This window comes from Dasypus novemcinctus, chromosome 7 (genome assembly GCF_030445035.2).
Source record: "Dasypus novemcinctus isolate mDasNov1 chromosome 7, mDasNov1.1.hap2, whole genome shotgun sequence".
NCBI classification, from domain to species: domain Eukaryota; kingdom Metazoa; phylum Chordata; class Mammalia; order Cingulata; family Dasypodidae; genus Dasypus; species Dasypus novemcinctus.
The window spans coordinates 114065926-114078408 of NC_080679.1; the positions used below are offsets into that span (position 1 = coordinate 114065926).

Below are 12483 nucleotides of genomic sequence, written 5' to 3' on the forward strand. Positions count from 1 at the left end.
CCCTGGAGCCTAGCCAGCAAACAAGCACAGAACACCGCACACACACATCTGCCCCCAGGGCACCCCACCCCAGCAACACAGACAAAGGGGAGCTTGCACAGGAAAACCCACTTCCCTTGCTCTTCGGAGAGAGGGGGGCTGTTTATACTGTGCTCCCGTGCTTACAACTAAATGGGACAGCAGGGGGGTGGGAGAGAAACTTATACTTTGTGTTGGCTTCTTTTTGCCAATTCCTGGTTCCTGTGGGGGGCTCACCTCCCCCACCCCACCCCCACCCACCCCCATTTTCAGCTTGTTCTTCTACAGAATACATTTAAGACAGCTCATTCCGTTCACAGTGGAAGCCAAAGTGCGGTGGCCGGAACTTAGAGACAACAGGTCCAAAGATCAGACCATTCTCAATAGCTTGCCCTGATTCAAGCAGCGGATAAAGCAGAGATTTTCAAGGGGGGGAAAGAAGGGTACAGTTTGAAAAACAAAAACAAAAAACCATATCCAATAGAGCACCTTTTCATATTTGGAAAGCAACTTTTTGTTTTCACAATGCAAACTACAGAAAGCCAATAAAATTTGATAAGATCCTTTTGGCTGGTGGGGAATGGGCAGAAGAAATGTCTTCTGTATACCTGAGCTTCCAAGGAGGATGCCCGAGACCACCCAGTGGGACTATCAGAAAGGAGGATTAATTTTTATACCTGGCATAAGGGGACTGAGGAAACCGTTGCCTCCCAGGGGCCAGGGAGGGCCCTTCCCACTCTTCTAGGCCAGTCTGGTCGCCCTTGGCACCCAAACGCACCCACTCAGAAGCCGGTGGCGGAGTCTGAGGAGGCCTTTCCCTTTCTAGAATGGAAGCTGAGGCACAGGGGAGACATATGACAGAGAGAGGAAAGAAAGTAGGGGCTTCTGGGACATCAAAAATCCAGAAACACTAGAGGATTTGGGTTTCTGGGGTAGTTGGTTATGATCTTGTGGGGGAGGGGAAGCGGGGGAGGGGCACTGGTGGAAGGAAGGAGGGTCGTTGTTTTTAGCTTCGCAAATGGCCAATTTATTACAAAAACCTAAGCACTCCCCATATGGGTGGCATGAGAAGCAGCGGGGCGCGGGTGGGGGGTGGGGGGTGAACCCCTCAGAAAAGTAAACAGGCTGCCAGAACCCTAGCCCCGAAGTGACGATTTACGTGGCAGGGAACAGAACCCTATTCGGTCTTGAGGCGCCTGATCTCAATCAGTGTGGGGAGAAGCTTGAAGACGCAGCTGGAATGCCCCCCCGCCCACCCCCACACCCCCATTTATCGCCAAAGATAAAGCTCTTAGTGATCTGGCGGTGCAAGGGGAGCCCTGTTTGTGGAAAGGATTAACGTGAGTTGTTCCGAGTCGTTCAAAGCGGTTCTCCCGACTCTGTTCTGTCTCCACTGCCCCCCACCCCCACCCCCAACGAGCAATAAACTAGTCACACGTGAGCCGAGATTTTCGAACCACAAAGAGACAGCGGGGCAGAGAGGGACTGTGGGGCCCGCTGCCTCTGAGCCCTGCCCCAGCTAGGAACCTGGGCCTGGGTAAACAGAGCCCCGGGGACTATGCAGCACGGGCTTAACCGCGGGGATAAATGAGAGGAAAAACAGGGAAGAAAGCCTGAAAACGCACCACCTCGGTGTTTTTAAATGGTTGAAAATGGTTTCATTTTCCCCACTGAAAAAGAAACTGCTCCAGCCCAGAGCCCTCCCCAAGACAGAGATCCCAGGAGTGGCCCTGGCTTCTGACGGGAGGGCTGGCGCTGCGGCTGGGTGATTCAGCAGTGTTTTCTTAGGGCAGCCATTAGCACCTGCTAAAAACAAACTCTCTCAGGAGTGTGTCTTCTGACAATTTTTTAAGTATTCATTTTAACCTGGTTTTACCCAACGGAATACCAAGCAAAAAGGGAGTTAATCTCGTCCTATTTTAGCCCACATCCAAAGCTGCTGCTTTCCCACATTTTATCTCCACCTCAAGTACATCTGAAAATCTTGGGAGACCTTAAAAAGTCAGCACTAAATCTTTTGAGTCGCTTAATCCCCAAATCTTTCATGTTTGGAGGTAATTTCCTTTATGAAAAGAAATGCTAACCTGATTCCCTTCTCAAACTGGCTAACGGAACAAAGAGTCCTCTCATTAGCCTCATCCCTGTGACTGCAGAAAGAAGTGTCTCGGAAGGGCAGGTTTTACTTTCCCCTCAGGATGGTTTTGGCTGTTGCTCTCTTTGGCTTCCTCTCATGTGCTCTCATCCAGCCAAGCTCTAGCTGGATTACACCCAGTGGAAAGAAAATAGGGAAGGCAGGTCCCTAGAAGAAAGAACGGTCTAAAATCAGGTGACTGGACCACCCTAAATGGTGTTGTGGAAGGCATTCCTTGTGGTGGTTGGAAGACAAGACCAAATGGCGTCTAAGACCGTTTCCAGCCCTCAGTCGGAGACTATGGAAGGGGGCTTTCAAGGCACGTGTGAGAAACTCTTTATTACTTCTCTCTCCTTTCCCCGTCACATGTGTCTCTCTTGTGCTTCACTATAGAAGTAAGAACCTGTCACACCTTATTTAAGACTCCATTTCCCTTTATCTCGTCTCTGTAGGTAATGGTAAGCAAAGCCATTTGCCTGTTTAATCAAACCCTCCATTGACAGGAAAGGCACTTCAGCAGTTGAGATATGAGACTGTGTTAGTAAGAACTAGCATTTTTGGAACACTTAATATGTATCCCGCAGTGTGCCAGAGACTTTACATGCATTACAGTAGTCAATCCTCTCAAAATCTGAAACATGAAATCCTATTATCTGGATATTACAGCTAAGGAAACTGAGACAGAGAAATGCTTGCCCAAAGTCCAGATCCAGTGGTGCACTGGTAAACTGGCTGTGGGGGGTGGGGTGGAGAGCGGGGAATGGAAGCTCCGATTTACAGCATTTGCTGGTTTTCAAGGTGTAGTCTCCCCATGGTGGCTGATTTCAGGCTACAGATGTGATGTCACTGAATGTGGTGCTGGAAAAGATGCAGAGTTGGTTCTAATACTCTGTGCTCTGAATCACTCAGTTACACTGCCTGGCTTGTAATCCTCCTTTCTACAATCACTCTTTCTGTTTAAATTGAAGGAGGGAAGGAAGGTCCCTTCCTCCTGAAGGATGTTTTCCTACAATAGCTGAAAGAAAAAACAAAAAACAAAAAACCCAGAGTTCATGCATCAAGGTAGCAGAGAAAGCCGAGAGCCTGGAGATAGGAAAGGCGGGTAAGGAATGTAACAGATACACAGGGAGGTTGACTAATTCCCTTTGGGATTCCAAATATTAATTTGAGTACAGTGGGAGCCACAAAGGAGGATCAACTCCGGAAATCCAAAGGGATTAATATCCTTCTAGAAGAGATGGGTGAATTCTGGGACAGAGGCCACCCCAAAAGGATTCTGAGGCCAGTTCTGGCTATTTCCATTGCTGCCCTTGTGTATGTGTCCACCCTCCCAAGTCCCCCAACCCTCTACTCCTGTCCTTTCTTCTGATTCCTGGTGCCCTCCCTTAGGCCAGATCTGTAAACTGGAAGCTTGTAGAGTTTTTGTTTCGTTTTGAACCAACATTTTAAAGTTGAGAGGTTTCTCATCAAAAATCAGGATTTCCAGCTTCTCTTAAAATATTGGCAGATCTGGTCCAAATTTCCACATAGAGCAATCAAGGGTAGTGGCTGCTTTAGTCAGGTTATGCCTCTTTCAGTTCTCCATAGTCCTCACTACTCCCTATTGCCTCACTGATAATGTCTGCAGAATTTTAGAGTTTGTCATTTGTGCCTTTGACCTACAAGTGGCTCTAAGGACATATTGTGGCTCTGGATTTAGAAAGCTGCTCAAGCAAGCACATTGCATGGACCTCCCTCCACCCATCCAACCCCCAAATACTTCCCACCCTGTCACTCTGCTAATATAAAACTCTTGGTAGAATGATCTCAGCAAGATCTCAAAGCCCATCTGTCTGGGTGATCAGATCACCACATTTCTGGGAGCACCGTGGCTATGCCACGGGAAGAACAGTTCTCTTAGAAAGCTGACTGCCCACAGGGCACCAAGCGCTTCCTCTTGTTATATAGCTGCCTGAGGTCACTGCCAATAAATTACTGGTTTAAAGAAAACAATGACAAGCCTTTTCCATGGAGAACAGGATTTGCTCACTCAATTATTTCCTAAAGTCGTGCCCTCCGTCCCAGCTTGACACCATAACTTCTGAGCAACAGCGCTGAGTCTGTGTGTTGCTGTTCTTCATACCCACAAAGCCACACTGCACCTGCTACGGGAGCTCAGCAGACTTTCCGAGCAATCCATCCTCCTGGCAGTGGAATTAGTCAAGTAATGATCATTGCATTGTTCAATTAAATGGCTGCTTTGTTAAAATGACTTACCAGGGTAACTCTAAATTGGCTGTATTTGTTTACCAACAAATTAGCTTTTCCCTTTGTGTAGGAAATTTTGTTGACTGTTCTTGACTGCTATAAAGCTCCATGGGAATCACTAATAATCTCATTTCAGTTAAGGCAGAAATTCAAGATATGACTGAGATTTAGGGTGAAAATGGTACCCAGAAAACAAGTAGTAATTTTCCTAAACTGGAATCAAGTTACAAGAGAGATGACTTAGTTTTATTTTCCAAAGTTGACTTTCACCTAAAGATGTTGGAGACAGGAGTTGGGGAAGGAGTGAGCTGGGGTGCCATGGGGTAGAGCGACCATTTCTCCCACCTAACACCAGCTTGGAAATAGTTGATATTTGATATCACTGTCTCCTTGAGATTTGTAACCGTCTGCTAGAATTACATGCCCCTTTGGAAGCAGCCTCCTTTTTTAATCACTTAGGAAAATATTAACTACTCCCTTCAAGGAATTTTGTACTCTTTCTCTCTCAAAAACAACAGTGGCCATATTTCTTTGAAGAGACAGAAGAGGGGCCAGCAAGCACACATCAGGACCTAATGGCATTCTTTAATCCCACTGCCTCCTGCCACCCACCATCAGGAGAAGGTCTGTCCCTGAGCTTTCTCTCCAGCTGACTTCCAGCTTATTTTGGGACAGCGTGCAACTTTCTGTGTGAAACACACACATACATACACATGCACACACACTTACACACAAATCAACCAGCTGCAGAACAAGCAACAGGAGGTGGCAGGAAGCTTGCCACTGGATTAATAAACCTCCTCTCTGAGCTGTGGCCAAAGCTGGTTATTCCCTGGGCTAAAGCCAACCTGAGAATTTAGGGACCCTGCCAAAGCCTTGACAGCCCCTAAGCCTGGCTCTGGAAACAGGAAAGCTATTAATTCTTTAAACGTTCAATAAATGATTATGGAGTCCACTATTTGTTTAACTGGCTGGACTGGCTGGATAGAAGCTATCTGGGTGATACTTAAAGTGAATCCTTTAAGGAACTTAGAATATTTAGGGGAGAGAAAAAAATGCATAGTCTCATTTACAAGTTAAATAACATCACAAGAGATGACACTCAAAGCAGTATGTCAGTAAACGCTAAATGACCTTTCAGAGGTGGGAGCTTTCAGAGGGTGAGTTGCTACCGTCTGAGAAAGAGACCCTGTGAGACAGTGGGGCAAGCCTGGGCTCTGGAGCCAGACTGGTGCAGATCCTCGTGGTATAATCACAGGCAGTTTCCTCGTCGTCTCCGGACCTCAGTTTCTTTATTTACGGAATAAAGATGATGGTACTGGTCTTGCAGAATTTGTGAGGGGGTTACATGAGGTCAGTTGTACATAACAAGTACTCAATGAATGTTTGAGTTTTGGGGTATTTTTGGCGGTTTTTTTGTTTTGTTTTAAGAAAACAATGGGGTAGTTGAGGATAGAAGTTTCAGTAGGATTGGTTCAGGGGAAAATAAAGGGAGATCATTCCTTGCAAAAGGAACAGGGTGTCTATTATAGGAAAAGTCTTCACATCTAGTGGATATTTAAGAAGAGGAAAAATATGAAAAGGGAAGCTTTTTGTTTCCTGTTTAATATATTTATTACTTTTCCCTGAAAATGAAAATTTTTCATGTCTATTATAGAAAAATTGAAAAGCATAGAATAATGCAAAGGAAGAAAATTCTGTACCAATGAAAACAAACCCCTGTAAACATTTTGGCTTTCTTCCCAATCTTCTCCTTGTCCATATTTTCACATAACTGAGACCATACCATGCACACATTTTTGAATCCTGCTTTTTAGCACATAACATTTCATGGATATTTTCCCATGTCATTAAAAATTTTTTCACAGGCATCGTTTATAATGGCCACATGGAAGTCCATATAGAGATGTACCCACATCTCTCAACTACTCCAATAACAGTGGATATTCAGGGCTGTTCAAACGTTTCACTATATAAAGAAGACTTCCATGAACACCTTTGTGGCATAAATCCTGTTTCCTTAGCTTAAGCTCCTGGGTGGCACTACTGTTCTAAGATTCCTAATAGAGTCAAACTGTTCTCCAGAGAGAGCAGAGAGGTTGTCCCAACTGGAATCCCCACCAGCCACACAAAAGACAGCTGTTCTTATCAAATTCTGAGGCGGAATATTATCTTCGAAAAGAAAATTGTTCGCCTAATTTGATCACCAGAAAACAGCATTTCATGGTTCTTTTAATCACCTTACTTCATTTCAGCAGCTATACCTAAAACCATCTTACAGGAGTCCTCAGATAAAGGAAGGAGCTTCTTTTGTCTACAATCAACAAATATGTAACTCATTTTACTGTGGATTTTTCCTTCCCCTTTTCCAGCAGAGTTGGAAGAGTTCACCTTTCAGATTTTAGCCGGTGAGGAGGGGAGTTTTGAGGTACAACGCAGCAGACATTCAAGCTGGTGAAAAGCAAGTCATATGTACCCTGTCTGAAATTCTCGTCCTTTCAACCAATAGGATGCCTCTGCTACCTAGTTTATGAAGATGTGAAGAGCCTGAAGTTCTAATGATTTAATTAAAGTAAAGGGGCTTTTTTACAAGTTTTAAAAAATCTACACGAGGGAATATGATGATTGATTTTATCTGGTCACTATTATGCGTCCGAATTTGGCAGTCTCAGCAAGTCCCACCTCCTGGGCCCAATTCAAGCTTTCCTGTGTTGGTAAAAGAGCAGATTCGATGAGGACCGTCAATGAGCATTAGCAAGGGGACCAGGAAACGCAGGGGAATTATGCTCTGGAGAGAAAAAGATTCCAGTTCCTGGGCTACCTCTGAAACATCTCCAGCCCGAAGGATGTTATTTGGTCAAACAGAAGGAGGGGCTTTTGAGGGTCCAGTCGGGGCAAGGCCTCTCCTTGCGACGGTCCCGGGGGTGCGGCAGGCGCGGGGGGCGGCCGGGAGCGCGCGGCGCCGCCGCCTCTCCAGCCCGCAGGCGCGCGCGCCTCGCTCCCGGGCCTTGGCTGCTGCGGTTACGCCGCCTGCGGTCGCACCATTTCCCCGCCGGGCCCCTCACGCCCTCCGCCGCCCCACCCGACCCGGCGCCGCCGGCGGGAAGTGGCGTAGGCCAGAAAGTCTTGCCTGGACGGCCGCGGGCACTCCTTTAAGCATCGCGCCATCCCCTGCCCCGCCCCACCGGGCTCTTCAACTTGATTATCAATCCTTGCCCACGCGGCTCCTCCGCGTGGAGCGGCGGAAGCAGATAAAAGTGGGGTCCAAACATCGGGGTGCAAGCCGGCCGGGGAAGCCTTGGCCCTCGCGGGCATTCCAGCTCCCTAGGCCTGCTTCCCGGGCGCGGCCCTCGTCCTGCTGTTTCACCGCTGTATCCCCAGCACCTAGAACAGGGCCTGGAACGCAGGCGGCCCTCAGTGAATGGAGTCAGTGCCGCCGTGGAACGGTGACAGCGTCCCACAACGTTGTTGTGAGGGTGACGAGGTGAAAATACCTCGTGATCTGTTACAAAAGTAGTATTCGCTACATTTTCTCTTTTAATATAGCACCGTTTTGTAATTATTTTTAAAGTACTGTTCACGAAATGGTTACCATTATAACATTCCTGCCGAGAATGCAAGCCTACTTCTCGATCACGGCATCCCTCTACAGAATTTTGCCAGATCCTACCTCCTTCAGAAAGTGTTCCCATGATTGTGTACACCAGAACATTACTGTGAATATGCACGTACGATCTATATACGGTGGGGCTACAAAAAATAAAAAAGGACCTTTACTTATTTTATCTTCTGAGGGCACGCAGACGCTGAAAGAGCATGGAACGGAGTCCCACGCTGGGGCCCCACTTCCAGCATTGCCACCTACTGGTTGGGTCACTCCGGCAAGTCACGTTCCCGGTCTGGGCTCCGCGTCTCCCTTCGTAGCGTTCCCGGGTATGGGATTCCATCCACGGGAGCAAGGATGGAGGCGCCCTGCAGGATCGCTTCTCCAGCCTGCGCTTCCCACCTCCCTCCAGGCGCACCCCGCGTTCCCAAATTCGGGAACTCCTCGAGGCTGCCCTTGCCTGCCAGGACCGCGCCGTGGCCACGCGCCGAGCCGCGCACTCTCCCGGGCTTCCCAGGCCAGCTCCGCGGGGGTCTCCGTGGCGCGCACTCCCTCCCCCCCCTACCCCGCAACCTCCTCCCGGGCGTCGGCAGCTCTCCCCACCAACCCCGCCCGCCCCGCCTGCCCCGCCCCGCCTGCACGACGCATGCGCTGCTGCTCGAGCGTGTTTTTATAAAAGTCCAGCTTTCGCCAGAAACTTCAGTTTGTTGGCTGCAACAGCAGGTAGCAAAGTGACCTCGGGCTTTTGAGTGCTCCAGTAGCCTTCGCGGCCGGAGAGTGAGCGGTCACCATGGACGGGCTCAGTGTAAGTCCAATTTCAGACCTGCTTTTTCTTAAATGTACAGATGCTTAAACTTAGAGCAAAATCCCTCTCGGAGCAAGCAGAAGCGATCTGAACATTGGAGGGACGGGTGTCCGAGAGAGAAGGCACGAAAAGAAGTGTTCACGCGCAGGGCTACACCGGGGGGAGTAAGAATGGAATCGTTTTCTCTGCAGAGAAGAAAAGATGGGAACGGTGGTTCCGGTGACTGCATGTGTCTCCCCCTTGAGCGCGCGCCGGGCTTGCACGCTGTTTGCAAACATAGGAGCATTTTGTGCACAAGTGCAGAGAAGGCCCACGCTACCCCGCGACTCAGACCAAGGGTCTCTTGCCCGGGGAAGGCGAGCGTTTCTAGAAACGAGTTCCCTTATCTTAATTTAGAGGCGGAGGGCGGTGCACCCCGCGTAGTCCCAGAGAGAGACTGCGCCTCGGGTTAACTCTGGGCGGAGGTGCCCGGGAACTGTTCTGCCTTTGAGCGAGTGTTAAACTCTGCACGACCACGGAGTTGTGCCAGTCCCTCGGGCACGGCGGGCAGAAGGCGGGAAAGACGGGCGGACCCACCGCGCTGCTCGCCGAAGGGGTCCGAATGGTGGCTGCCGCTGGGAGGACGTCGGGAGCAACCCCGGCCGCCTTGGTGTTGAGGGGGAGTCGTCCCGGGCGTCCGGAGCGCGCGGGTTCCCCACGCCAGCGGGTGGACCCTGGGGTTCGGGAGTTTGGGACTGTGCAGAGGTCGAAGAAGTATAAGCAGGCACCGAGCAGTCGCGCCCGGAGGTGCGCAGGGCGGCGAAGTCGGGGCCGACTGGGAGAGCACCTGGACTGCACGCTCGCCGCTGCGCAGACAGGCAGGTGCATGTGGGGAGACCGTTTGGCTCCCTCCCAACCCAACTGCGCCGTTTAACCGTCGGTGGTTTCCTGGAGCTTTTTGAAACCCCCTGGCCAGGGAGGCTTTTCGTTTCCTCCGGTGGCGCGCAATTCAAAGGCGCTCGGGGCGGAGCCGCCCACTCTCTCCCCTGCCTGGTGCTGGACGGAGCCCGCGGGCCTCCGGGGCATCCCTGGAGCCGCGGCCCGCCTGCCTTGGGCATGGGCGTGGTGGGCAGCCGCGGTGGCCTGGAGCTAGGCGACCAGGTCCCCGGCGCGCCCACCACCTGCCGACCCCCCACCCCCATACACCGGATCGTTGGTGAGGTGGTTAGGGAACCGGGAAAGTGAGGAAATGAAACTTGGGGCGAGGACCACGGGTCCAGACCCCGTGACTTTCCCCACCCAGGAAAATGCCGCGCTCTCTAACGTCCGAAACCCGCCAAAGGTTGACCTTGGTTGTGGCAAAGGAGACGCCCACGCCCTCGAAGAGCGCCAGCTTTGGGGAGGGGGTTGGGATGGGTGCGGGTTTGTCCACTACAGAAGCCACTGCAAGGACCAAAAGTTTTTCTTCCCCACCCACATGTTGCTTGAGCTGCGGAACGGTTTCTGTTTAGATGAGCGTGGGAAAAACAATGCTTTGTGCCTTAGGAAAATGAGTGCCCCAAGTGCGCCCCTCTTCCCTCCGCTGGCGAATCTTCATACGGAATGTCCCAGCCTTCCCAGCTCGGCGGAGCGCTGGATTCCACCTCCACCACCACCCTGCCCCGCAGCCCCGCAGCCCCGCCCCCATGCCCGTGCCCTGTGGGCGTGGCCCCTTTGTATTTTTTTTTCCCCTTCCCTCTAGAAGGCGGGGCCGAAGGGTTAGCAAAGGTGTGGCTTTGTAACCCTCGGGGTCTCAGCGCCCTTTTGTTCTAAACAAAGAGTTTTGTAATTGATCCTAATGATATAGTGAATGGAGGAAGATGGGGTGGAAGATGGTAGGATTCCGGGATAACTCTACCCTGCCTCACCCCAATACTTTCGTAGGACACTTTCCTGAAGAAGGCTTGGACCCTGTGGGGTTTTATAATTGCCTTTGTTTTGAATCCCAGAAACATTTTTTAACTTGAATAATACGTGCTGAACTTGGAAGTGAATGTCTTTTCCCTTGCCTCTTTTACAGATCTATACGACAGAAAATGACACTGAGGAATTGGGTGGCTCAGGTGACTATGACTCCATAAAGGAACCCTGCTTCCGGGAAGAAAATGCCCACTTCAACCGTATCTTTCTGCCCACCGTGTACTCCATCATCTTCTTGACCGGCATCGTGGGCAATGGACTGGTCATCTTGGTCATGGGTTACCAGAAGAAACTGAAAAGCATGACAGACAAGTACAGGCTGCATCTGTCGGTGGCAGATCTCCTCTTTGTCCTCACGCTTCCCTTCTGGGCAGTGGATGCAGTGGCCAACTGGTATTTTGGGAATTTCCTATGCAAGGCAGTCCATGTCATTTACACGGTCAACCTCTACGGCAGTGTCCTCATCCTGGCCTTCATCAGCCTGGACCGATACCTGGCCATCGTTCACGCCACCAATAGCCAGAGGCCACGGAAGCTCTTGGCTGAGAAGGTGGTCTATGTGGGCGTCTGGATACCTGCTCTCCTCTTGACTATTCCCGATTTCATCTTTGCCAGTGCCAGTGAGGTGGAAGGGAGGTACATCTGTGACCGCTTCTACCCCAGCGACCTGTGGATGGTCATGTTCCAGTTCCAGCACATCATGGTTGGCCTGATCCTGCCGGGCATCATCATCTTGTCCTGCTATTGCATTATCATCTCCAAGCTGTCCCATTCCAAGGGTCACCAGAAGCGCAAGGCCCTCAAGACCACAGTCATTCTCATCCTGGCCTTCTTTGCCTGCTGGCTGCCCTACTACATTGGGATCAGCATTGACTCCTTCATCCTCCTGGAAATCATCAGGCAAGGCTGCGACTTCGAGAACACCGTGCACATGTGGATTTCCATCACCGAGGCTCTAGCTTTTTTCCACTGTTGCCTGAATCCCATCCTCTATGCTTTCCTTGGGGCCAAATTTAAAACCTCTGCCCAGAATACTCTGACCTCTGTGAGCAGAGGGTCCAGCCTTAAGATACTCTCTAAAGGAAAACGGGGCGGACATTCTTCTGTTTCCACCGAATCTGAATCTTCCAGTTTCCACTCCAGCTAACGTTGATTTAAAAGACTGGTTGTTTTTTTTTTTAATACCACAAAGAACTTTTTTTAAGTTACGGATTTTTCAGATATGAAAGACTGACCTATCCTGTACAGTTTTTATTGACGGTGGAATTTTGTCTGGTGTTTCTCTAGCTTTTGTAAGGTTTAATTGACTTAATTTATATAAATATTTTTGTTTGTTTCGTGTCGATGGGCGTCTAGGCAGGACCTGTGGCCAAGTTTTTAGTTGCTGTGTGTCTGGGTTGTAGCATTGTAGAAAAGGGAACTGAACATTTGGGAGTGTGTAGTAAATCACTGTAAGCTAGAAATGATCCTCAGCTGTTTGTGCATAAGTAATTTCTCCATTCCAGTGGACCCTTATTTCCGCCCCCACTGTGCTTCAGGTGTTTGGTTACACTATGTTATGGAGCTAGAACTTACAACCAAAGCCTCAAGTGGTATAAAAAGGGTGGTTTTTCAGTTTTCAGCAGTGGGTTGATTTCAGAACCTACCATGTACAGTCTTGTATTATGCTGTTAATAAAAGCACATAATAAATTGATTTAGTGTTCTGTTCTAATTTCTGTTGACTTTACTTTGGCTGGCA

General features: G+C 49.8%; 1 protein-coding gene across 1 annotated transcript; it reads left to right on the forward strand.

Annotated features, from left to right (window-relative positions):
- The first annotated feature begins 8690 nt into the window (after positions 1–8690).
- CXCR4 (C-X-C motif chemokine receptor 4) lies at positions 8691–12438 on the forward strand. The gene is made up of 2 exons (XM_004480155.5): positions 8691–8805; positions 10844–12438. The coding sequence occupies exons 1-2, from the start codon at positions 8791–8793 to the stop codon at positions 11888–11890; spliced, it is 1062 nt and encodes a 353-aa protein (XP_004480212.2). The 5' UTR covers positions 8691–8790; the 3' UTR covers positions 11891–12438.
- The last annotated feature ends 45 nt before the right edge of the window (positions 12439–12483 follow it).